The sequence below is a fragment of the Macaca nemestrina genome, chromosome 4 (genome assembly GCF_043159975.1).
Source record: "Macaca nemestrina isolate mMacNem1 chromosome 4, mMacNem.hap1, whole genome shotgun sequence".
NCBI classification, from domain to species: domain Eukaryota; kingdom Metazoa; phylum Chordata; class Mammalia; order Primates; family Cercopithecidae; genus Macaca; species Macaca nemestrina.
This window is the reverse complement of record NC_092128.1, coordinates 41,581,127-41,608,635: the sequence shown is the minus strand read 5'-3', so window position 1 is coordinate 41,608,635 and position 27,509 is coordinate 41,581,127. Positions and strand designations below refer to the sequence as shown.

The window sequence follows — 27,509 nt, the reverse complement described above, 5'->3', positions numbered from 1 at the left end:
AGTCTGTGTAAACTCTTGTAGCGTAGTTTTATTCTGTCAAAGAAGTTCATGCTTTAAAGAATATAACATTTGATAGCAAATAGTTCTAAAACAAATTACTAAAAATACAAATAATTTCAAATCTATTCATCGTTTTTTACATTTAACATAATATAGTTTTCTGAGCCAGCCTCTTCCATGATACTGCTTTAAATTCATATTCATTTTGTTGATTGTCCACTCTAAAGCATATACAAACACTTATTAGCTCAAAAAGTTGGTCTTAAACATTATAGAGATTCTAATAAACTTAGAAATGACACAGTGAAAAGCCTCAATGGGTGTCCAGTTATCTAAGTACCCACAGATCATTGCATGTCTAACAAGATTAGGGTGGCATGGACTACAGAAAATAGCACTGGGCTTGCAAGAAACAATTATAGAACCACATATTTCCAGGAGAGGTGATTTGGAGCAGGTGTTCTACGGTTTCTGAACCTGAGTTTTGTTCTCTGTAAATGGAGATCATTATCATTGTCTTAGAGCTTTCTTGCATACCAAAAGGACTAAGAGCAAATGAATGGTATAATCTTTGCTACAGAAAGTCACCTGGGGGTCTATATTAAATTGACGGGCTGGAGTCCAGTGATTCTTACTCCCTGAATCAAACACTCTGACAACTTTGGGAAGTAATGACAAGCTCTGAAGATCAAAACAGTATCTATTATCAATATAAAATGCTTATCTTTTTAAAAGTATAAGAAAATTCATTTTATTCAGTAAATTTTCATTCACTTAAAAAAAGGGGTCACAATTTGCTATCATGCACTTAGGGTAATTGGGGAGCCCTAGCATATATTGATAGGATTAAAAAACATTAAATTGTTATTAAAATTAACAAAATACAAGCTTAAAAATGAAAAATATACTCATAACTAAAAGCAACTTTTTTATGTTTTTAAAAATACAAGATTTTAAGCACCTCATTTAGAAACCCCACTGCTAAAAGGTGGCATAAAATTCTACAAAACAAATACTTTGAGAGGGGAGGCAAATGAATGACATAATCTGAAGTCCACGGTGCACATGAGGTGGAAATTTCCTTTCACTTTTATTCCAATTTGGATTTCTTTTGGGAAGGACATTTATAATTTATATAATGGCTGATTATCCTATTATCAATGCCAAAAGGAATAGGTCTAACACCAGAAGATACACACGTGTTACATCTTCTTTGTTAGAATGAAAGCTTACACACTTATTTTTCACGTGATGTCCCATCATATGAAATCTGTCCAATTTATTACAATGCCTCAATGAAGGCAGGAATTTTTTTTTTTTTTTTTTTTTGAGACAGAGTCTCACTCTGTCACCCAGCCTGGAGTGCAGTGGCGTGATCTTGGCTCACTGCAAGCTCTGTCTCACAGGTTCAAGCAATTCTCATGCCTCAGCCTCCTGAGCAGCTGGGACTACAGGCATGCACCACCAGGTCCAGCTAATTTTTATATTTTTAGTAGAGACAGGGTTTTGCCCTCCTGACCTCAAGCTATCCACTCGCCTCGGCCTCTCAAATTTCTGGGATTACAGATGTGAGCCGCCATGCCAGGCCAGGAATATGTTTTTTTACCGCTCTATTTCCAGGGCCTAGACTAGAACCCGGCACATGGTACATGTCGTCCATGAGAAATAAATGTGTACACCTGATTCACCTGGAAAGGCCTTAAATGGGTATCAATATGTCTCTACACGTATTTTTTTAAATGTAAGATTAACTTAGGAGTGACATAATAGTAGAGAAATATGCCAATGATTTTATTATGCAATAATGCAATGATTATACAAATTGTGAACACCAAGAGAAACAAATTAGTAAATGACCATTAACAACTTAAAGATTCATTTTGGAATTCTAGTTTGAAAGTGGTATTTTTCAATCCTGAAAATACCATATATAGGGATCTCCTATATATTTTTGGAAATGTACCTACTATATAGTTTGTTTATTCCATGAGAATGTGCATTGAAATACTTAAACTTTGTTTTGCCAAATGCATAGTGATAAAAATGAAAGCAGATTTGCTTTCAGACACTGGACTGGGAATGTCCAGCTCCTTGCAGGCAGCATGCCCACCCTGGCCCCTTACCTTCGGTGCTTAGGTCTGGCTTATTCCAGGTGGGTAAAGAGAAGCGGCCAGACTTCCTGCGAGGACTGGTGTTCACCTTTCTCCAGGCACCACTCTCTCCTTTCTTTTTGTTACAACTGTTATAACTGGAAACTATGGATAAAGGGAAACTTCCTCCTTTGAAATCAGCTGTATGCTGGTCTAGTTCTGAAACAACACAAATCACACAGGGATAATGCAGTTTCACTGATTAAAGCAAAATCCATTTCTATTTCTTAAAGATATGGACTGTTCAAAATCATGCACTTGTTTAATATCCAAGCTGGGGTTTTGTGAACCAGCACAAACTTTACTTGGAGGTCTAGAATTCAAACATTAACCAGTAATAAAAATCACAGTTCTGGAACACTGCTATCAAATGTATACTTTTCTAATTACAAAGAGAAGATAGACAGCTCTCTAAAAACAACTTCTAAAAGGTATTTTATAAGGGTGTGAATTTCCTCTCCTCTCTGCAGAAACCCACATACCTGCTCTGGGGAGGGGACAGCCATGCAGTACAGCTTTATTTAGCAAGATGCTGAGAGCAGCTTTGACCACAGCCTGCTGTCCTTGGCTAGGGTGTCTTTTAGCAGTTGTCTGTCCAAAGCCAGGTTGTCTTTTCACAGAGGCTCTTGACAATATTGCTTCTTGAACTCTGGGCGCGATGACGCCGTTCCACAGCTTAGACATCCACCTAGCAGGAGAGGGGCCGATTCATCCCTTAGGAGCAGGCTTCTCAATAATTACACACAATTCTACGAAAGGACAGTTTGAAGACTATGGGGAAAAAACGTTAAGTGTTTCTATAGATATGCTACCTTTCCCAGGTAGTTTTCAAATAAGTGAAATTACCCAATACAAAAGTAGTTTGAATCTTTCTCAAAAATACAATGTATTTCAAATGAAACTGGTTGTTTACATGTCTCTCTCAATGTAGAATCAATGCTTGAGTGCTGAGTGAATGAATGCATGAATAAATACATGGAAAGGAAGGTAAATATAAAGACTGAAGAAATCTGGAAAAGATTTCCTAAAAGTCCATGTCTAAATAGCTTCAACTTCTTTGTTATATCTCCTTAATAAAGTACACGTATATTGTATTTTAATATTTCTGAAATTGGGATCTTTTTTTTTTTGAGACAGTCTCGCTCTGTCACCCAGACTGGAGTGCTGAGGCACAATCTCAGCTCACTGCAACCTCTGCCTCTTGGGTTCAAGCAATTCCCATGCCTCTGCCTTCCAAGTAGCTGGGATTACCCGCAAGTGCCACCATGCCTGGCTAAGTTTTGTACTTTTAGTAGATACGGGGTTTCACCATGTTGGCTAGACTGGTCTCAAACTCCTGACCTCAAGTGATCTTCCTGCCTTGGCCTTCCAAAGTGCTGGGATTGCAGGTGTGAACCACTGCGCCCAGCCTGACATTTATTGTATAATCACTGGTAAATTAAATCTGCCTGTCCCAAGGCAAGGGCTCACTGTTGCGTGTGGGTGGGCTCAGTTCTATCGGGAGAATGGGGGTCAACCAGCTATCGCCTCAGGTGGACTGTCTGCATTAATAGCCATAAACAGTGGGACTTCAGCCCAAATTTGCAGCACTCAAAATTAAAACTAGATTATGCTTCGTTACAGTATTTAAAAAACACTTATATGATTAAAGGCTATAGAAACAAAACCACATCTCCCGGGTCAGGAATGTTTCCAAAGCTATTAGACATTGCATGAATCTTTCAAGAATTGTCAAAAACTACGATCCATCAAGTTTCTCTCTTAATGTCTAGTGCTATGCAATCGGGGAAAAATAAAAGTGCGATAGGGAACAAAGACAAAATTCTGGTATTTTACAGCATGAATCAAAATTATGCAGTTATTCCTAAAAGTGCTATAGCATAAATATGATAAGCTGTGGTTTGAAAAAAAAAAATCAACTCCTTAGCCATTGGTAGACAATTATCTGCGGCATTTCTGCACATCTGGTGTTAGTTTTTGTTCGGAACTATCTTTTCAGTCCTGGAAGACAGAGATAAAGGTCTCCTTCAGGAGCAGAGGGCAGAATCGTTTCCTGACCAGGATAATAAAAATAACATCTTCCAGGGCTAAGGGTCGACAGAGTTGCAGCATCCCTCTTTAGAAGCCTTGGAGGGATGGGAAGTGGGGAGTTCCACAGCTGTGAGGCAAATCCAGCATCCACATGGGCTTCTATGTATCACCCTATGGGACTTCAGGGGTAACGGGAACCTATGTAAAAGTGAAGCTCAGGCTGCCTGCTGTGTTGTGGATGATGAAGTCCTGCGCCCTCACTCAGCATCCTCAACCATGGCAGGCTAATATGGTAGCTTGCAAATAGGGTAAAAATCTTGGAACCTCCACAGTTCTTGACAAAGACTATACTCCATATAGGAGAGGTCAAAATTGGTTCCTAAGAATCTTGAGACTCTGGATGTAAAAAAGACTAATTTCATTGACATAATAATGAAGAAAGTGGTAATTATATCAATAAGTGTATTTATTTTGTAGCAAAAATCTAAATATACATTTAATATAGTACTTCTTTCCCACCAATTAGCTGTTATAAAAATGGCGGTTTGTCTTACAACAGAGAAAATATACATGTACTTTTTAGAGGCAGGGTCTTGCTCTGTCACCCAGGCTGGAGTTCGGGGGCTTAATCAAAGCTCACTGCAGTCTTGACCTCCTGGGCTCAATTGATCCTCCTACCTCAGCCTCCCAACTCAAGTAGCTAGGACTGCAGGTGCATGCCACTATGCCTGGCTAATTATTTTTCAAGTGATCCTCCCTTCTCAACTTCCCAAAGCAATGGGATTACAGGCATGAACCACTACACCCAGCTGAGAAGATATTATTTCAATCTCCTGCTTTCCAAGACAGGCTTCTGCCTATGACACCAGAAACTACAGAATCAAATCTGCTTGCTGGTCACAGAACCATGACTAAACTGGATGGTAACAAATTTTTTCTTCTTTCAATTTTCTCCTGATTTTCTGTTTCATTAACCTTATTGTATACATGTCTGTTCTCATAAGCTGCTTCAAAGGAAAACGCAGTCAGTACTGAACATAGGTCTCAATAAAGGGAGAAGCTTTTCAATTCATTAACAGAATGCAGGTTTTTTGGAGGGTGTGCATACAATACTTGATGAAACTTCTTATGTGGGACCTCACTTAGGAGACTCTGCATAGCAAGCCAAGCATAATTTGGATGAGAGTTTTCTAATAGAGGAAAAACCTAGCTCTCGGCAAAAATGCAGCTGCCCTAGGGGAAGCACCCAGTAGACAAGCTGTGGCCATCCTCTGGAAGAGCAGAGAGCACTGGCACTCTGTATCAGTGACAGGAGGTGGCGCAAGGCAGCCTGGTCAGCATCCTCACCCTCAAACATCTGAATTGGCCATGTCTCCATTATAAGCAGAAAACTAACGAAAAATGGCACTTACTTCACTGTCACTTGGGCATGTCCAGGAACTACAGGACAAGACAGGAAATATTTTGGTCCAAGAAGTGCTTCAGGTGTACCCAAGCGGGCCAGGCAGGAGTTAAGCTGACGCCAGACGGACAGAGCCCAGTCGACAATCTTGCACACAGGATCGCAGGGTGAGGGCGCCTGACCTTTGAACTAGAGAGACAGGGAGGTAGAACCCAGGGGCTTGGTTTAGAACATTTTGTTTTTAAAAGCCCAAAATTAAAAATATGAAGCTTTAAATCAAAACTGAAAATGAGTTGAATTTTATGTAACTTTACTTGGGATGGCTGAATGAGGGATAATAACACACTATAGTTGTGCAAACATGTTAGTGTGATAAGCATTTTTCTCCTTTAATTCTCACCATGAGCTTGAGTTAGGCATTTTTACCCCATTTTACGTATCAGGAGCCTAAGGCAGGAAGAAAAAATAACTTGCCCAAGGTCCTACAGGTAATAGTGACAAAGCCAGAGCTAGAGTCTATTTATATTTTTTATTAAGGTATAATTGACAAAATTATATATATATATATAGTGTATATTATGATGTCTTGATGTATGTATACATTGTGAAATTATTCAATTAAGCTGATTAACATGTCCATTTCTTCACATACTTATTTTTTATGGTGAGAGCATTTAAGATCTACTCTCAGCAATCTGCAAGTATACGTTAACTACATAGGGTTTATCTTTAATAGAAAAATAGGATACGGCATCTCGCTGAAATAATAAAGGAGTCATTTATCACGTTTAAAATAAATTCAGTAATCACTATTAAGCTAAAGAACTTCCTCTTCTTCCTCAGGCTTAACATTTCTGAAGCTCTCTGTTCAAGCTTCACTTTCTATGGTCAGCCAGGGCTGAAAGAACAGGCTTAGCTTTGTGGGCAGCTGACAGAGGGAGAGGGGCCCCCCCAGCTGCCTCATCAAGACCGCATGTAGAGGAAGGCAGGAAGGCAGAGCTCGCATTGGAACTCGGTCCCCAGGGAAACGTTCCTTTTTCTGGGAAGGCTGAATTCTTCTCTTAATGACTAATAAACTGCTTCTAAAGCTCAGACTGTTAGATATCGTAACAGAATCACATTTCACAGTCGCCAAAGGCAGAATGTAATCTGTCTTTCCTAAGGACCTGAACCCACAGGTGGGCACCCCTTCTCTCCAAAGTGCAGATGTTGTTTATATGAAATTTCTCCTTTTGCAAGTTGGTTGTATTATGGGAAAAGTGGTTACTGGACAGTACATTAAAAACTGGTGTTTCATTAAAAGATCTATCCAATAAATAGACTTTCTAGTAACTCCATGCTTTCATTTCCTTCCCTAGAGATATATTCCTTCAGTGTTAATGGATACTTTTGTGTAGAGGTGTGTATGCCTACTACGTATTCTATGCCTATTTGTTATTGCTGCTAAGAAGGAAAAATCCATGTTAGTTAGTATACTCATGAAATACAGAGGACACAAAATAAAAGGTGTGAAAAGCTAATGAAGAGCAAGTGATCAGTTCTGGTGTGGTTTCATGGAGTGCAAGATGCCACCTGCCTTTTTTTTTCTTTTGAATTTTACCAGCTGGAAAAAGGAGGAACTTGAGCCAGGCCCTTTATCTCTCAGATCTCTTCCAGACTGGCAGTCTTGAAGTAAAGACAGACACAAGCTGCTATGGTAATTCGAAAGAAGAACTGACTAAATACAGCACGGTCAGGAAAGACAAATAGATGAGGTGGGACTTCAGCTGGGTCTCCCACAGGATGTCCGGGACACGGGATTGGTGAGGGGAGGTGGGAAGAGTGTCCCAAATATGGAAGAGGGAAGGAACTGTGCAGGAGCAGTCAAAATGGATGCTGATGTTTGCAGATAACAAAAGGGATGAATAAATGACAGACTTCTACAAGTAAACAGTCTATGTACCTGTTACTAATTCAAGGTGCTGGATCTGATCCCCCATCTAGCAAGTCCCCTGAACAAATGACTTCACAGCCACATAGTTGTCCTTGAGTTTTCTCACATGCCAACCTCCTCCTCCCTAGGCCTGAGATGTGTTGCAAGTGCTGCTCCTTCTGCCCAGACCCCCTGCCTCCCTATTCTCAGCAAACTCTTCTTCCTTTAGATAACAAATTAGCGTGACCTGCAGATCCTTCAATGTGACCACAGATAGAGAGGCCTCCACCCCAAATTCCTAAAATAAGTACTCTTCCCACTTCCGCCTGAGTTTCTATAGTGGTACTTTACCTGTTTCTTTCACAGCACGTATTAGCCACCTGTTTAATTAGCATGATTTGAGTGTTGTACCCATGAAGTCGGACAGAATCAGAACAGGGAACACAGAGTTTAATCTGATGTCATTTATCAGATTTGTGGCCCTGCCACTCACGAAAAGACAAGGCTTAAATAGTTGAATCCAGTCCAGTGGTGAAATAGCACGGGTAAAGGTTACAGATTCAAATACAAGCTGAGAACTAGGTAATGTGTAAACTGAATCTACCCCACTCGGAAGGCATGGACTTAGATACTTGCACACAGTGACTGTTAGCGGGACTCTACTGATTATTTTCCTGTTACTGAGGAAAGCCTAAGGGCAGATCACAAGTCCTCGACAAGCCTGGCCAATACACAGACTTGGCCAGCCAAGAACATAACCCTGAATTTTCATGGAAATAGAACCCACGTTTCTTGAGATGGAAAAAATTGGGGGTTATGGGGGCAGGAGGTATATTTTTATCTTCATTAATATTCAGAATTAAATACAACCAAACATGTTATGGGTTAGGATGAGAGAATCATATATTGGGTGTTTTTAACTACTTGAAATGTTACAGGAATTTCATATATTAGAATAGCTTCATGTCCAATTTAAAATGGTAACTGCGTTACTGATTTAGGGTTGTGACCTTAAGAAGGGGTAAGAGAATTTTATTAAGTTTATGTAAATGGTACAAGAATTAAGAGAACATTTATAAATTTAATTTTCTGGTTTTATAAGAGTTAAGTACTTGGGAAGATTTTTCAGACAGCAGAAATTTTTATAAAGAGAAATAAAATATATTAAAGTTTTAAAGACCAAACTATTTAAAGAAATGTAATTAAGCTGTAAGAGTCCCTTCAAAGGTGATTGTTAAATCTTGCTACATTTATACATAGAAGAATAAAGCTTATACAATTAACTTAAATGCCTGAGGGAAAGCTGGGTATTTGGATGTACAACTCTAACACACTGAATACATTTTTAAAATAGCACTTGATTAATGCCTCCTGAATAAAAGCTGTCCTCCAAGGTCCCAATCCCTACAAAGATCATTTCGTTGTGAAGGTCTGTCTTTCCATGAGAACACTAGCTCTCTGAGGGTGAGAGGAGCCTCATCTTGTCCCACAGTCCCCAGGCCAGGGGCAAATGTTTACAGGATAACCAGCTAACACTGTTCTGATGCACTTATCACACTGTGTTTTGATGATCAGTTTGCATGGCTATATGTCCTTTCAATCTTAGTACTGGATCTTCCTTGGTGTGCCACAAAGTGAGGATTTAGAAAACGCTATGACTGACCCACGGGAAGAACAGGCTGAGAAGTTCTAGGTCTGGATGACTGATAACAAAAAAGGAAGTCGGCAGGGGAAGCCCGGAGTTAGGTATGGGGACAGGACATGTTGAGTTTGTTATGTGTGCAGTGTCAGATGGACTGTATTACATAGATCTGTAGCTGATTACATGAACTGAACACAAAATAGAGGGGTACGCAGACAAAGGAGAAAGCTGGATGAATTTTAAAACATGAATTCTGGAGGAAACATTATTTACATGTATATATAGTACTTCACCAGGTATTACAAATAGTTATGTGTTAACTTAATACGAATGACCTATTTCATATTCTGGGTAAGTGACGAGATGCTGTATCTGGATTTGTAGGATGTTCAGCTGGTACTAATGGTAGTGAAAAACAATTTTATTTTACTAAAAGTAAGGTCTCAGATAAAATGCTAACGTCACCAAAATGTACAGAGCTCTTTCAGCATAAATACATTTTTCCAAAATTTCAAATTTGCACATTTTAAATAACACCATATAACACACATGACCTAAAAGGAGTAATTCTTTTTAGAATTATATTTTATAAAAATCAAATCCCTTTTTGGTGGTATGGAGGATTCACACAAAAATAAATATTTATTTACTTTTAGGAGAAATATCTCTTGATTAGAAACCAGGCACAGAAACTAAGTTTGTATTTTATAAGAAAGAAGATTCACATAAATCTTTGCTTTACCAAGTAATTATGACATTAAGACAGAGGACAGCTGTGAACATTGGTATGTCCTACACGAAGGAAATAATGTGGCCAAGGAAAAACAAAAAAATTGATTCTGTGATACCAGCAGCTCTATTAAATTGATATCACTGTATTATCTGAGGCTTTGGGATTTGTTACAATTTTCCTTCTCTTCAAAAGAGGAATATCATTATATAACTCTTTGATATTTTTTAAGCAACAATTCTGAGATCATGTATTATATAATTAATGATAGTTAATATTTCCTACTAAAAAGGGAATAATTGTTTTTTATTAAATACTAGTAGAAAGCCTAGTACTGTCCCGAGAGGTCGATTTTCTTGTCTCTCTCCAAGGAACTAGAAGAAGAAACTGTGATCAATTACCAGCGTGCTGTAAGTGTCCACAAAGATGAGGTTCTGTGACATTACAAGATTCCTGATGTTTTGCAGGAGTCATCCGTTCCCTTGTACACACACCCCAGGGACCGTTCTATTCAGCTATTTGAAGTGCTTGTTGGTAAAGGAAAGGCATTTCCTTTTTTCCACTTTCTATTCTTTGCAGCACACCCCACTCTCCAATGCAATGGAAAAGAGAGTGAACCTGAAACTTGGAACTTTCCTTTCAAAATAAGTTAAAACAATTTTTATCAGAGAGCCAGGGGGAGGGAGGTATACTTTACCTGAAATAGTGCCAATCCTACATAATAGAACTGGTATCGTTTCTGATTATTTATGTGAATTATCTTTGGTAATGAGCTCTAAATATTGACAGTGATAAAGTTAATGGAAGTATCGGCAATTTGAAAAGCTACAGTTTTTACCTCACCATTCTTCCTTCTTGTTGAGATCATACAGTGGCTGGGCTTTGCCCAAAAGCATATATTTATGACCAAGTAACTGATTTAAATATAACATGGGGTAGATTTTGCTCATTAAGTTAGGAATTTCAGATATTAATTCTAATTACCAGTGGCAGACGCTGTTTAATGAATTGCCAAAAGCCATTCTCACCCCACACTTCTCCCCACCACTATCTCCCCCGCCCCAGCACACATGCCTGCATACACTCTAACATAATAGACGCAGAAATTTGTTCAAGCATTTGGTGGAGAGCTTCAATCTTGGAAAGCAGGTTTGGCCATGGTCTGGGATGAAACCAGTTTTGGTAAATGAAACATTAAAGAGAAGTCTTATGTTTCTGGAAAAGTGCTTTCCTCCCTGATGAGGAGACTGAGGAAGCCAAAGCTCTCTATCCTTCACTGCAGCCCGCTTCCTGCCCCGAACATGTTTTCACAAGGGCACAGTGTCTGCAGCCTTTTAGGCACACTGCAGTCTTGAGGGGAGGGCCAACAGACTCCCCTGGACCTGGGACCTGAGATGTTGGACGCCTACCACAAGACATCTGGTTATGCGAGGGCGAAAATCCTTTCTGTGAAGCAGCTAGCAGTTGCAGTGTTCTCTTTTCAGCAGCTTTAAAATATTGCAATGATGCAATGACAATACTGTCTTTCAAATGTGGCCCATCGTGCAGGATTAAATGAGAAAATCGTACTAAATCAAGCTCTATGATTTCTAATCTACTTTGACACTCAGCTACTGGCCCACTTTAAAAATATTAAATAATGATGTGTTCCATTTGGTCAACTCTCAATTATTTTTATCATTTGGGAGAATATAGAATACTTATTTTGTGATTCTGTGAAAGTCACTAAAAGTTATTATTACTCTTGAAAATGCGTCAAAAGATATAGACTTCTACTTATTCATGTGGCTTTTTAATATTTACCATAGCGTAGTATAACAGGCCTATTGTAAAATGTGCCCACAGGGGCGTATGTTTTGAAGGCCTCAAGAAAACAGGAAGTTTTCCTTAAGAAGAGTGATTAATTTTCTAACCAAGCTTTTTACGGCATTTAGAACTTGGTGAGATTCCTTGAGAACCACTGATAACAATGGTAAAACTGATTGGCTTTTTCTCGTACTTAATGCAGTGCAGAAATTGTTATGGGTTTCACATTCATTATGTTATTTGGCCATTCAATGTCAAAAAACTGTACTTGCCCAAGGCTGCATAGTTAGTAAGTGGTGGAACTCAAGCCGCGATCTCCTGACGACTAAAACCCCTGCTCTCCTGGCAATGGGCTGCAGTTGCTGTTTGTTACCTTATTCACAACTTTCCTTCGTAAGAACCTCTGCAGCAGTCCTTGCATGGGCTCGCCATCCCACCGCAGCTGCACCCAGCGGAAATGCTGCTGCACCAGCAAGTCGGAGCCCTGGAGACAGGCCTTGGCGATGGTTCCCATCAGAAAGCAGTTCTCATGAAAGTAATAACATTCGGACATTCCATTTCCTGAAACAAACCAAAAGCAATGGCCCATCCTCAGTGAGTTATGTTATGGGACCAATTCAAATGAAAATAACTTAAAGAACATGAAGTATAACTGGTACTCTGGGAAACAGAAAGATTAGAATAGTACGGAAGCTTGCTTCTCAGCACGGTCCCTCTATTAGTGTTACCTTTTTGGAAAGTGCAGGGGCTTTCAGTGCTGCGATTTTCAAGAGGTGCCAAAAAGTCCCTCAATAACTCAGACAGTGAAGATTTTTCCAAATTCTCTAAAATGATGATGATTTTCTTCTTACTGGGAGATTGTTTCACTGGAATCAGACAAGCTATAATAAAAAAGGAAATTCAGTGATTCAAGCTTTTGACAAAAAATTATACAAATTGGCAAAACTTAAAAAGTCTGAAGTTATAAAGCATTAGCAAAGATGTGGTATAATGGAAATGTTCTTAAATTGCTTGGGGAGTGAACAACTCTGGAAAACTGTTTGGTATTATTTGATATGTTTGAACACACAATGATCCAGCATTCCTTGCTCTATAACAAGTCTCAAACGGAATCAACCCCCATCCATCAACAATAGAATAAATGAATAAATAAGAGTACGTTCATACAACAAATAGAAAGCGAACAAATGACAACTTGCACAACATGGAAGACTCGCAAACAATATATTAAGAAGCAAATCACAATAGATTATATACAATGTGTTTTCATCATGTAAAGTTCAAAACAGGCAACACTACATCTATAATTTAGGGATTCATACGCAGGGAGTAAAACTATAAAGAAAAGCTAAGAAATGATTGTCATGAAAGAGTAGTGGTTACTCCCAAAGGGAAGGGTTTGCGATAAGAGGGATGGACCACACAGTCACATTCTGAGAGCTGAGAATATTTTACTTCTTGGCCTAGTCAGTGGTTACATGGTTATTTTATTTTAAATTATTAATTAATCTGTAAACATAAATAGTATGTATTTTAGTATATCTATTTCATAATACAAAAGGCTAAAAGCCCTTTAAATTATGCATACGTAAAATGTTCATAAAATTATGCAGACAGGTGGTGGCTCATGCTGGTAATCCCAGCACTTTGGGAGGCCGAGGTGGGCAGATCACTTGAGCCCAGGAGTTCGAGGCCAGCCTGGGCAACATGGTGAAACCTTGCCTCTACAAAAAAATACAAAAAATTACACAGATATGGTGGTGGGCGCCTGTATTCCCAGCTACTTGGGAGGCTGAGGTGAGAGGATCACTTGAGCCCAGGAAGTTGAGGCTACAGTGAGTTGTGATTGCACCACTGAACTGCCACAGAGCAAGACTCTGTCTCAAAAAAAAAAAAAAAAAAAAAAAGTAGGACCTCAGAGAGATAAGTAAATCCCTCTCTCCATTTTCCAGATCTCAGAGAGGTTGAAGTAATTTGACTGTGGTCTCAGAAACAACGCTAAGGGAGGAGTAAAATCCAGGACTTCCGACTCATATTTTCCCATTCCTTTCACTCAGAATAGGAATGGCTGACTTCGTGTCAACCCAAAATGAAAGTTGGAAAAGTAAATGAAAAATTAATATTATATATAGGAAATGAATAAGGGCACAAAACATACTTAAAACAGTACCTGGCACCTACCAAGCAAAAACTATTAATATTTTAGTTAAAATGTGTTATATATGGAACTTCCCATATACTAATCAATTACAAAATAAAATCACTTTAGTTTCTTGAAGATTCTAAGATGCCATAGTTTTAGTCAAATCAACCTTGAAAAGAGACCAGTTTAAGATACTTGAGAGTAACATTACCAAACAGTTGACTTTTTACAAATATTCATGATAGTACATTCTCAATTCCTTCTTGTTACTATAGACACAATGCATTTTCATTTTCAAAAGAGCTCCTTGAACATTGTAGATGAATCTCTTCTCAGACAGAAATGGCTTTTCTGGATGCTATGAAAATTTAAAAACTAGAAGGCTAGAAACAATCACAGCTACGTCTCAATCTAGTTGTACTTGTGGAGGGCCATTAACACTAGCATCTAGTGTGTGTCAGATCACTTTCAACACAGCTGTTTGGTAAAGAATGCTAAAATTCTATGTTTCTTTGGGTTCAAATATTATTTCAGAAATAGATGTATTGTGGAAATATGAGAAATCCGTAGTTGGTTAAAACGACAATGGAAAACTAACAAACATTTTTAATTCAGTGATTAAAAAAACACACAGGATTGATGGTTTATGTATCTGGTTTTCTGTAACTGAGGACTGAAGGTCTCCAGTGTTTCCCTGATTTGTGTTAAGTGCGTTGCCAGTTTAAGTGGCTCTGAAGCTGCTGCAGCCAGCCAGAATGTATCTGAAGGAAGGACTATTTCCTTGCATTTCAACAAATGTTTATCCAATGCCTCTTTGCTACAGGTACTGCATGCTGAGTGCTATGGCATGCCGGAAGTGACTCATTCTAACTGGGGGTGTGTAGCATTTTACTTATTTTTTTGAGACAGAGTCTCGCTCTGTCACCCAGGCTGGAGTGCAGTGGCGTGATCTCAGCTCACTGCAACCTCCACCTCCTGGGTTCAAGTGATTCTCCCGCCTCAGCCTCCCAAGTAGCTGAGATTACAGGTACACGCCACCATGCCTGGCTAATTTATTTTTTTTTTGTATTTTTAATAGGGATGGGGAGTCACCATGTTGGTCAGGCTGGTCTCAAAGTCCTGACCTTGTGATCCACCCGCCTCGCCCTCCCAAAGTGCTGGGATTACAGGTGTGAGTCACCACACCTGGCCAGCATTTTAAACTAAGTTTAAGAAATGGCACTGGCTGAAGAATGGAGGCTGGGCAGGACTCAATTCTAGAAGGGAATAGGGTATCAGATCAAGGTCAGAATAGTTACAAAAGCAACATCATGGTGAGCTCAAAGCTGATCCATATGGCAAGCTGGGCCAGGGCTGGGAACTTGGGATGGAGCCACAGGAGTGGCAGGGGGCCCAGCAGTCACAGCTCCGGAAGACAGTCTGCATTTTCATCCTGAGCTGCATAAATCGCTGGACCCATCCCCAGTGATTCTCAGTGATTCTGATTTAATTGCGCTGTGCTGGACCTGGGACATTGGCATTTCGTAAAAGCTCCCTAGTGACTAGAACGTGCAACCAGGGGTGGGCTTTGCTGATAGGAAGCCTCAGGACCAAGCCAAACATGAAAAGTAGAAGACCCAGAATGTCTTCTTGGGAGGGAGCTACCGGTTCTGGGAATCAGTGGAAGTCTTTAAACAGGAGGATAAACAGGATTTGACTCCTGCTCTGAGATCCTCACTGGTGCAGAGAATTGGCTGAGGAGGAAAGAAATAGGAGAACACACCACCTAGACTCTTACTGCTACGGTAAAGGAAAGAGATGATGGGAGTCTCACCCAGGACCAAGGCACAGAATGAAAAGGCCTTTTTAGACCGAATCAGTACATCTCAGTGGTTGACTTATTGAGAGAGGGGCAGAGAGGAAATACTGGAGACGACTCTGAGGTTTCCACCAGAGAAGAGGCTGAGTGGTTAACGGAGGCAGAGAGCAGATGACCACGCACGCACTTGGGGAGGAGGTGGTGGTGATGGGTTATGCTTCAGGCTTGATGTGTTTGATGCATTCTCTGATGCCCAGCAGGTGGTGGGGCATGAGGGTGAGGGCATCGAGGAAGGATCCATGCTGGAGATAAAATAAATGACTTTTCAGGCATGCTGGGGTCTCCTGGAAAGAGGCAATATGCTCATTCTCCTGGGTCCACAAGCAAAGACTGTATTGCTAATGACCTAATACATCTCACATTCAATGGACAGTTTGTGCCCTAGAGGAAAAGGGGGCAGGGTTGCTATACATAACCGCTGGGTTATCTTTCCACTTCATCTCTGTCTTGGTCTCCCACGAAGTAGCAATCAAGGGTCAAACAGCACAAGTTTCTTTGGGGAAAAGCTTTGTCTTCATTCGCTTGCCTCATCGCCTCAGTTTTTCGTTAGTACCTACTTTTCCATCTGACCACTTAAGTTCAACATCCTTAGTCCGGGTGGGGCAAAGGTGAATTTCATTTTAGTTGAGAAATAGTATGTGTCTAGTTCAGGTTATTCTGCATAGTTTCAGGTCTAAAATATTAACCAGCCACAGAAGCAGGAACTCATTACAGTTTCAAGGATTACTCAGTCTCTGATCAGGGCTTACGGAGGGGTGAGAGAAGGCCACACACCCCATGTTACAGCTGCAGGGTTCTTTCTACCTATGGCCCAAAAGGCAGCCATTTGAATTCCCTTTCCTTTGTGCTACTTCAAAACGCTATTTCTGAAACCAGTCTGCTCTTTTTGACCGTTTTCTTCCAACTTTATAGTCTCTCTCAGGCCTGCTCCTCTCCTGCAGGTCGGTAATTTTAACTGGACACTGTCTTTGTGAGGCTCAGGGCTACATCCCAATTTTGTACATCCTTATATTAAAAGTCCCGGAGAGTGAATTCTGCAGCCAAACTTATCAGTTTAAAAATAATTAGCGTATCGCATTTCTAAACCCAAATGGCTTCGTGTCTTAGGTGACTGACTCCAAGTCTATAATCTCCCCTTTGAGGATAGAAAACAGCCCCTCTTTTCCACGTGCCCCTAAACCCCGGCTCTGGAGGAACGATGTTCGGAAAATCCCAGTGGGAAGCACAGGACAAGTCTTTAAAGAGTCTCCAGGGATGCAGGGTCCAAGGAGGTAAACTCATTTCTGGAGACTCCAATTGTCATAGTCTCCTACTGTTATTACAGCAATCCTATCCTCATGACTTTTACAAAGGAAAGTTCCCTTGAAAAATTCAATGTATTACTTTAAAATACCCTTCTAGTCTTTAATTTTTTTTCTGTTTTACTGTTTACAGTCACTGTAATTTCAAAAAGTATCATCTTGCTAACCCAAGTCCGTACTTTATACTGAGGAGAAATTTGACCTAATTCGAATATGCATTCACAGCCTCCTTACCAAATAACAGAGTCATATGACGTGACCCTCTCTCAAGAAAGGGAATATGAGAAGGAAATGTTATTTTAAAATAAACACAAAGCAATTTACGCTAGAATAAGTGCTGTGTCATTTTCTTTGAAATGGTCTTTTGTTCTCTATTATTTTCTTCATTGGCACCGTTTTAATCTCCATTTAAGTTTTAGATTCTTAAAGCCAATTATTTAAAATACTTTTGCTACTCTTCATTTCTGTCCTTTTTGTTCACACCCTTCTTTAACTCTTTTCTGTGACTGTTCCCTGGCTTTCTTCTACAGCGTTGTAGAGAGGAACACACAAGGCAATGTGTGCTTGCTCAGTGGAAGACAGAACTTCAGCATTCTCACCCCGTTCAATCCACGTAGTTTAAGGCTCTCTCTTTAGAGAAAATAAAGTTAACCATCAGGAGTACGTGTAGAATACCTCAGGAATCAGTGTACTCTTCAGTCATGGTACTTATCATTTGACCACTTTAATTCCTTGGTGAAAAAAGGGAGTAGCTGGTAGATAATCCCTATATGCTCATTATTCTAAACGCTTGGGTGGAACAGCCTAAAAACCTCCTTTCCTCCATCCAGATCTCTGACTTCTCTACTCTGTGGCCTCATCCATCGCCCCTTGACTGAAGCATCATTCCCTGCTGCATGATTTCCGCACAGTGAAAGAACTGACGACACGCCTTTCGATGGATCCTTCCCTCTGGCTCGCAGGAGCTCCCCCGCACTGCTCTGAAGTCTCTGGTGTCCTTGTTGATTCTAATTCTCCTCTATGTCTTCATCAGCCTCCAGCCCACAGCATGGGCCCTATTGAGAGGATGGCAGTGGAGGGAGAGTGGGTTTTAGGATATGAGGGTGAACTGTGGCAGGGCAAGGATGAGAGGCCAGTCAACAATGTTCCTGATGTAGATTCTGAGAGCTTTAGCTTTCATTCTGGAGCCTTGGGGGTATAACAGCAGGGAATTGTCTGAATGGTTTTGTATCCTCCAGTGAGCCCCCAGATGCCTTATGGAGGGCCCATGGAGGGAGTGAGACCAGAGGAAATACAAAAGGTTAATGATGAGGCCTCCACAATGCCTTGAACAAGAAATAATAGGTGATGGGGGAAATGGAGAGCAGGAGGAGGAGACAGAGGAAGCAGATTCCACAGAGCTTAGGGACTGCCTAGATACGGGGAGTGAGGCAGACAGGAAGTGATAATGCTCACCTTGCTAACTTGGGCAACTGCAGTCAAGGTCTTAGCAGATGAACCTTGTATTTGTATCATAGTTTTATTATTAAAAAGTGAAGAAAGATAAGTTACTAAGCTACATACAGAATAAAAATCCTTCTGTATGAATTTTCTTTTCTGCTTTACTGCTTACGATCATTTGCAATTTTAAAAAGTATCTGTCTTACTAACCCAATTCCATACCTTGCACTGAGGAATATTTGACCCAATTATAATATGCAGTCACAGCCTCCTTACCAAATCACAGTCATGTGATACGAAGGATATAGAAGGATTTTTATTCTGTATTTGGAGACAACATACCATTTCCTACTCTTCCTTCTTGAACCTAGAGTGTAGTTTTTTTTGTCCTTAGTCTATTGTTCAAACACTTCATTTTTTAAAATCCAAATTATTCTTTGTGCCTAGTCATCAATGACTCCCTTATCAATGTCTATTTCTCTATCCCTTATCAATGCCTGTCTCTCTAATCTTACTTCTTTCTACCTTGACTCTAAGCAAGTTCTTCTACTTGTTGCCACCTGATTGAACTAAGAATTCTTTTTCTTTGCCTATGCTATTGCATCAGAAAATTCACCAACTCTTTCAACAAATAATTATTGACAATTTATATACAAGCTAAGAGAAGAATAAGCTAAAGTGCTAGCCTTCAAGGAGCTCATCATATAACATGTGTGGGACAAGGCAAAACCCCAAATAATACCCTCATTGCCTTGACATACAGTTGGGTGGGGCCCAGAAGTATAAATAAAGTCCACTGCTGTTTACCAGAAGGAGTGAATCACAGAAGCTTCATTTGAGGTATCCTTAAAGTATTTCAACAGCGGCTTTTTCTATAGTTTCCAGAAGGGCAGAGACTGTGTCTATTTTAATCACTAGTGTATAACAGACTACTCTGCAACACACCAGTCACGTGGTAGCCATGGTGTCTGTGTGATGAGAGGCGTTTACGTGTTTACTCCTTAATTCTAGTGGAAGCTGCAGCATGAGCAAAGACATGCAGAGTGGAAAAGCAAAGGATACATAGGGAAGAAACCTCCTATTCTGCTGCAGCATGGGTATCTATGTTAAAAGTGTCAGATCAGCAACCTGGGTGGATGAATGCCCCAGAATAGAAGGCCTTGAACAGCACCGACCTGGTGCACTGGGCGATGGAGAGATGTGGAATGGGGAGGGGCAGAAATCACCGGGATTTTCATCAGAGGTCTGCTGGCCTGTGAAGAATGTTCAGGGAGGAGAAACAAGAGACAGAAAACCGTTTACGTCAAAGCTAGGAGTTCCAGGAAAGGGGGGCATAAAGTAAGATGGTGCTGATGGAAATGGATTTTAAAAAGCAGATTGAGCCTGACTAGCAGGATGTGACCATGGACTGTGGGATGAGGGTGAGAGGCCCACAAATGAGAGCACCTGGGATTCCATGCGGTTCTCATTTGCTTTTAAAAATTAGAATAGTTAGCAATATTGAAAGAACAAAACCCCAAAGTTTTTACATAAAAACCTGGATTTCTGGCTTCCTCCTAAAAGTCACAAGACCTGACGACATTGGACCTACAATTCTGTCAGCAACGAAGAGCTGGTTCTGAGAGCTGCTGCCCCTCCTAGAGATGGGGGCATGCCTCCCTCTCCCTGCAGCCCCACCCAGCCTGCTTCACCTCTTCCTGTGGCTTGTTGTTACTTGGGGGCATTGAGGTTTTCAAGCCTGCCAGTGAAATCTGAGTTTCCAGCGTGGGAGCCAAGAGACACGGGCCACTCTCCAAACTGGGAAATTAGGAGGAGGAGCTCTTTTTAAGAAGATGCCCACTGTAGATCTAGAAATGCTGAGTTGGTCACCTTTGCATCCTTCATGATCCTGTTCATTGCACTCCAGTTTTCTTAGCTCTCTAAGCTTAGAGCAGAATTTAGTCTGTGGTTGCTATCTACTCTCATAGGGTGAGCACAAAATACTTTAGCTTCTTACTTTGAGAAGAAGCGAGACTGAAAGTTGAAAAACCGTGGGAGACTTTTGTTAGATAACAGGGAAAAAACATATTTTGGCACTGGGGCGTTAAGGCCAGTAGTGATTAAGGTCAGGCTTAGGAGCTGGAATGCTGGGATTTGAGTTCCATTTTATGTTCTTCCGTGGGATCTTTGGGCAGGACACTTAACCTTTTATCTCAAATGTTTTCATGTTTATAAATCAGGGATGGGATTGTATCTGCCTCAGAAAGTTGTGAGTTAATAAATGCAGTGTTTAGAATAGGGCCTACATGGTGAAACTCCATCTCTACTAAAAACACAAAAATTTGTTTGTGTGGTGGTGAGCGCCTGTAGCCCCAGCTACTTGGGAGGCTGAGGCAGGAGAATCGCTTGAACCAGGGAGGCAGAGATTGCAGTGAGACGGTGCCACTGCACTCCAGCCCTGGTGACAGAGTGAGACTCTGTCTCAAAAAAAAAAAGAAACAAAAAAGGAATAGGGCCTACCAGAGTAAGAGCTTTAAAAATGTTAGCTATGATTAGTAACATTATCAGAAAAAGCAGCTTTCTGTAGCTAACTGTCACTAATTTCTAGCCCAAGCCTGGCCTGTGTAGTACAGTGATATTCAGATTCTACTGGAATTTTCCTGCCCCTAAAATGTGCTTCTAGGTTTGTGGTATCCTCAGTGAAATCCTCAGTGCTTCCCTAAACCTGCCTCTTAATTTCATTTCTTTTTTAAAAAATTAAAAAAAATGGTGGCTACATAGTAGGTGTATATATTTGTGTGTATATAAGGTGTTTTGATACAGGCATGCGATGTGAAATAGTCACATCATGAAGAATGGGGCATATTTATCCCCTCAAGCATTTATCTTTTGTGTTACAAACAATACAATTACATTCTTATAGTTATTTTACAATGTACAATTAAGTTATTACTGACTATAGGTACAATTATTACTGACGATAGTCACTATCAAACAATGGGTCTCATTCATTTTTTCTATTTTTTTCAGTACTCATTCACCACCCTGACCTACCCCCCAACTACCCTTCCCTGCCTCTGGTAACCATCCTTCTACTCTCTATCTCCATGAATTCAACTGTTTTGATTTTCAGATCCCTCAAACAATGAAGAACCTGTGATGTTTGTCTTTCTGTGCCTGGCTTATTTCATGCAACATAATGATCTCCAGTTCCATCCGTGTTGTTGCAAATGACAGGATCTCATTCTTTTTTATGGCCGAATAGTGCTCCATTGTGTAAATGTACCATATTTTCTTTATCTATTCATCTGTTGCCTTAGAAAGTGCTGGCTAGGCACGGTGGCTCACGCCTGTAATCCCAGCACTTTGGGAGACCCAAGGTAGGCAGATTGTTTGAGCTCAGGAGTTCAAGACCAGCCTGAGCAACATGGTACATTCTTTCTCTACAAAAAATACACACACACACGAATTAGCTGGAAGCGCTGGCGCATGCCTGTAGTCCTACCTACTCAGGAGGCTGAAGTGGAAGGTTAGCTTGTGCCCCAGAAATCAAGGCTGCAGTGAGCTGAGATCACGCTACTGCACTCTCTACCGTGGGTGACATAGTGACCCTGTCTTAAAAAAAAAAAAAAAAAAAAAAGCACAGGTAATTTCTATCGTCCTAAGCCTGGGCTACATTTGCCCTGGCCACAAGATAAACACCCCTCCCCAATAAAGAGATTTTGAATTTGCATTTCAACCTATCCTCCAATCTTACAACTGCTTCCTTTGCCCCTTCCCCAGGGGTCTCTGTGGCTTTGAGCCCTAGGAGACTAAAGCCTGGTCCATTTCAGTTTTGTGTCAGAGTCACTATTTATGCTATTCTACAGTATGCAATGCAGGGTAATGCTAATTCCACCCGTGATGAAGCTTGGGGTGCTAGACCCTGGAGCCTAAGATTGAAAACTCATTAATAACATTACATTAATAAACATGTTTGATCCTGGTGCTGCTACTACATAGCTGTAGCAAATTATTGGACCTTTCTGTGACCCTTTCCCCACCTTTGAAAGTAGAAATAATGCTACCTACTTGCACAGGGCTGTTGTGGAGACTGAATGAGTTAATTAGTGCATGTGATATATTTCACTAAGTGCCGGTCAATGGCATAGCAAGAGTGAGGTAGAGAAAGTGGTTGGCCCCAGGTGCAGCACTAAGGGATGTATTGGTTGTAGAGAATTTATGACTAATCAAATTTACTAAAAAATTGATCTGCTGTGTATCACCACCATGCTCCGGCAATTCTAAACAGCATCAAAGATGTGATACCTAGTCCAGCTAGGGTGAACTGCTCCTACCACCTCCTCCCTTGGTATACCACTAGTGCCAGTAAGACAGTATGTTAGCAACAATTAATGATTCATAACAAAAGATAACAAAAAGAAGAAAAAAATGCAGGATGCTCAACAAATGCAACAATATGCACATGAAGATAATCTGTGCAAGTGTTTATCCCACAGCTGCTGAATAATTAAAGTTATCTTAAATGTATCCCCAAGCAACACAGTGTATTTCCTTGTAATGGCATCATTGAAGAGCACGCCTTTAGGTTATCACAGTCAATTTGCTGAAATGTTCTTACCGCTACTGATGAATAGGTCTAGCAGCTGTTCCTTGGAAAAGCCAGCATCGACTTCAGCTCTCACTATTTCACAGGAGAATCCCGCAGCCATTTGTCTGTGCTGTGATAAGAAAATTGGGTGATTAGTTCTACGCACTTGCCAATTTTCAAAGAAAAGGAGATGGTAGACAAGTAACCAATACCTTCAGGCAGAGTGCAAGCTGATGTACTATGTAGTCTTGCAAGCTTCCTTCTGGGCCGTGGAAAATGACATTATGATATTGCTCAACCTATTAACAAACCAAGAAGAGACCTAGGGTGAAGATGCTAAGTTGGGAAGAGAAAAAAAGGGGTACACAAGTGTGGAATTCTTTTTTGATTGTCCTCGTACTTTCAAAAGATTAAAAACAATATTTTAGAGGTTAGCTTTTTTCACTGGACACGTGTACTCTCATTTGAATGTGAAACATGGGCAAAGGGTACTTAGCAAGAGCTGACACTTTATAAAAAAACACATTTTTTTCCCTCTATTTTCTACAGCGAGGGTCAGCAGGGTAGCTGAGAAACACAGTTCCAAGTTCATTTTGTCCCTTCCAGAAGTTCTGTAACTTTTCCTATATTATCCTTTGCAGATGTTCTTTATGTGGAATTTTGTCAATGCTTATTTAGCTTTATAGTGGTTAAAACAGTAATGCATTTCATTATGGAAATTTTGGTAAATATAAAGAAGAATAAAAAATGACTGAGTGTCAGCACCCACAGTCACCGTAAATATTTTTGTTTCCTTCCAGTTTTTTCTTTGCATAGTGGCTGTGTGTGTGTGTATGTGTGTGTGTGTTTAAAAGATGGGTATGTGAGTGTAATCTTTTTATAGCTGTTATATATCAGAGAATGTCTTTGTGTTGACGGTAAAAGATGTTTTGATGAGTATAAAACTCAGATCAACTTTATATATTATTCCATTCTGGAATTGAGTGTTTTAAAGAAATCTAGGTAGAGATGGATCACATTTGCTTTGTCAAAAAGAAATTCTCCTGCCTGGATGCTTATGGATTTTTTTTTAACCTTTATCCTCGTGTATAAGGATACCTCGCCCGAGAACATGGAGATTCAGCAAGCACTTCGATGGAAAGACAATGATCATCTACACAGGGCAAAGGCAGCGATGTCTTGAGAAAAATGTGGAGAGGAAAGTCAGCCTCCCACTTCTGTCATTCGAGGGCGGACACCCCTGCCCCCGCCCAGCACACAGGCTTGGGAGAAGCTTTCTTAATGGAAAGCAGGTCTTGCAGCAAGATCTTGCAGGAAAGGACTTGGACAGGTGAAGCTCCAACCTAACTGATACAACTGATATTGCTCACATGTGAAGACTGAGCCACCCAGACTTAATGGGAGTTTTGAGTTTGTTTTCTCTATAATCTAGAACAGGACAATGTAAGAACGTGTGTGTATATCTCCGTGTTGTCTCTCTCTTGTACTCTGACAAGGTTGTCCCTTTGAGATCACAGGAAAAGGCCCATCCTTTATGGTAGCTGGGATGGACTTCTGGGAAGATAGTAAATATGCTCCAGTCCATCATTACAGGGAGGCAGATTGTGGGATATAAAAGGAAGGCTTGAAGAAAAGTTCTTAGCATAAGAGATGAGGTAACTTTTTCCTTACCCGGGGCCTTTAAGACTTGAGTTTTGGGCCGGGCGTGCTGGCTCATGCCTTTTATCCCAGCACTTTGGGAGGCCAAGGAAGGCAGATCACTTGAGGTCAGGAGTTTGAGACTAGCCTGGCAAATATGGTGAAACCCCATCTCCACTAAAAATACAAAAATTAGCCAGGTGTGGTGGTAGGCGCCTGTAATACCAGCTACTTGGGAGGCTGAGGCAAGAGAATCGCTTGAACCTGGGAGGTAGAGGTTGCAGTGAGCCAAGATCATGCCACTGCACCCCAGCCTGGGCAATAGAGCGAGATTCTGTCTCAAGGAAAAAAAAAAAGAAAAGACATGAGGTTTAGCCTGTAAGGAGACTAAGGAAAGATGGTGAGCACTTCTGGGAAGTGGAGGAAAGCCAGGCATGACCACCAGGAGTCAGACCATGCGCTAAGGGGGCGGTGATCCTGTAAGGGTCTCCTTGATGTTGGGCTTGGGACTGGGTTTTAGGCTCTGAAAGACACCATGTCTGGTAGCCTCCAGTAATATTCTCTGAGTTGGAATACTATTCAATGATTAGTATGCCTTCAATAAAAGGCTTACGGTAGAGGTGCAGGCAAGGACCAAACCTGGAGCAGGAACTTCCCTAGAGGCACAGGAAAGAATACCCTAGAAAGTGCTGCTGAGGTTCTGCCTCTAGGCAGCAGTAAGGCAGTGGGGCCACAAGTCTGCAGGGGTACATTATTATTAAATAATAAATAATTATTGAAGAATAATACATTTCCATTTATACTTATGAGATGGGGAAGCCTGGGCGATATACAGATTGTACCTGTCATTAAAAAATATTGCCCAGATATGTCTAGTTATAGCCTCTTTCTCCCAATCTTAAATGGAACATGGTAAGTCCTTTTGATATGCATAGTCAGAACTTTTTTGGATTAGGAAATTTTTCCCCAATTTTTTGGTAATTTCTCCTCTTCTAGTTCTCTTTATAATGAACACCTATAATGCTTAAGTTCTCTGTTTTCTGCGAGTATGTCATCTCACCTCACCGCTATAGCTCTGTCCTCTTTGCATTGAGAGAGCTCCTCAAGTTAGTCTTGCACAACACACAAAAGAATATTCACGATCTCACTTCTGTTCTCTACAGTCAAATGCAACTTTATGCCATTGCATTTTCAATTGTTCTTATAGTTCCTTACCTCATCCATCTCCTAAACTTTTCCTTGTAATCTAAGCCCAGACTCTACTATGACTTTCTTGCTCTGCTTTCATAGTCTACCACCTTGCATTCTGTAGACAAAGAACATAATTTTCCCAACTTTTTCTGTTTTTCCTAGTTGCTGTGGTCAAAATGTTTGTGTTGCTTCCCCTGGCCTCAATTCATATGTTGAAATTCTAACCCCCAAGGTGATCATATTAGGAGTTGGGGTTGTGAGGAGGGATTAGTGCCCTTATAAATGAGGCTAAGGGGAACCCCTTGCCCCTTCCACCACTTGAGGACTGAGTGAGAAGGTGCCATCTATGAACTAGGAAACAGGCCCTCACCAGACACTGAATCTGCTGGCACCCTGATCTTGAACTTTCCATACCCTGGACTGTGAGAAATACATTTCTGTTGTTTATAAGCCACCCAGTCTATGATATTTTGTTTCAGCAGCCTGAATGGACTAAGACACTAGCAAATAATTTTAAGGGTGTGTTCTTCCCTGAGTTTGCAGACTGAGAACTGATCTGCAGTATTCTTCTATAGGTATGCGGTTATTTTGTTATTATTTGTTTACGTGCTATGAAACCAGAGGAAGAATTCTGCAGGAAAGCAGGATGTGTGGACCACCACTGGCTTCACTCACTGTCCACAAATTGGGTGGCTGAATCTCCTTCTTGGGTCAGTCGGTGGATGAAAACTTGGTGTCTGCAATTGCTGGTTAAACTCCTGGGTCTAGCAACGGCTGCAGTGGAATGAACTCCTGCTGTCCAACACAGCAGATAATGCATGAGGATAAACCACAGTCCCGGGAAGCGCCGCAGCCCAGCAGCTCCTGTCTCCATCCCTGCTGAGTGCTTATGGAGAATCCACCTCCTAGGCTGTAGCACAGTTTCACTAATCCCCACCAACTTTTTGTCCAGGTATTTCTAGGACCCGCAGTCTTCAGACGGATGTGGAAAGGCCTCCTGGGAGTGGAGGAGAATATCATAGTGCTGCAAAAAGCAGAGACTATGCAGTAAAGGATAAATGCCCAATTTTCTAACTGGTATAAATCTTTTTTTTTTAACCACCAGGAAGATGGTAGGGGAAGGATGATAATGATTTCCTGCCTAATTTCAGGTAGGCCTCACATAAGTGGGCCTAATACTCTATTACTCTTAACGAGAATAGAAAATGCTTCCAGATTCTTGCTGAAGAGAGACCTCAGTTCTATTTTTCTGTGACTGTGAGGTTTTGCCAATTTTCAAAAGTACTTTAGTGGGAAATTGTGTATTAGGTACACAATTTGCTAGCCAGGTACAATTTTAAACCAGAGCTCTTGAGCTTTCTAAATTAATCCCAAATTGCTATGATTTATTGGGTAGAATTTTTTTCACAAGTCATGGATTGTTTCACACCAGTGAATCGGAATACCGAGTTTTAAGATATACTGAAAATAAACAGGCTAAAGATTTTCAAGATTTACCCCTGAGATTTTTCAGCTAGCGTGGCTATTTAATCTTGTCTCACTTCTGAAAACAAGAGTGCTCTATTCATTATGGCCACTCTGTCAAACTGCCTAGACTTTCTTAAGATTGATTTTGGAATCAAATAACATAAAGAGACCCAGTTTCATAAAGGAGCTGTCTTTAGTTTCAACACTTCATTTGTTCTCAGACTGTAG

General features: G+C 40.7%; 1 protein-coding gene across 7 annotated transcripts in view; it reads right to left on the bottom strand.

Moving 5' to 3' along the window:
• The window catches only part of LOC105475487 (cortactin binding protein 2), a 161,011-nt gene that overhangs the window by 10,897 nt on the left and 122,605 nt on the right, over positions 1–27,509 (bottom strand). For 6 of the 7 annotated variants that reach the window (XM_011730758.3, XM_011730773.3, XM_071094575.1 and 3 more), the window contains 7 exons: positions 23,198–23,284; positions 23,016–23,115; positions 12,402–12,554; positions 12,047–12,234; positions 5,594–5,772; positions 2,633–2,838; positions 2,124–2,309 (listed from right to left, as the gene is read on the bottom strand). In XM_011730758.3, coding sequence (XP_011729060.2) covers positions 2,124–2,309; positions 2,633–2,838; positions 5,594–5,772; positions 12,047–12,234; positions 12,402–12,554; positions 23,016–23,115; positions 23,198–23,284 — 1,099 coding nt within the window. Of the gene's footprint in view, positions 1–2,123; positions 2,310–2,632; positions 2,922–5,593; positions 5,773–12,046; positions 12,235–12,401; positions 12,555–23,015; positions 23,116–23,197; positions 23,285–27,509 lie in introns of those variants that run through there. The other variant, XM_011730812.3, reaches the window with a different exon arrangement.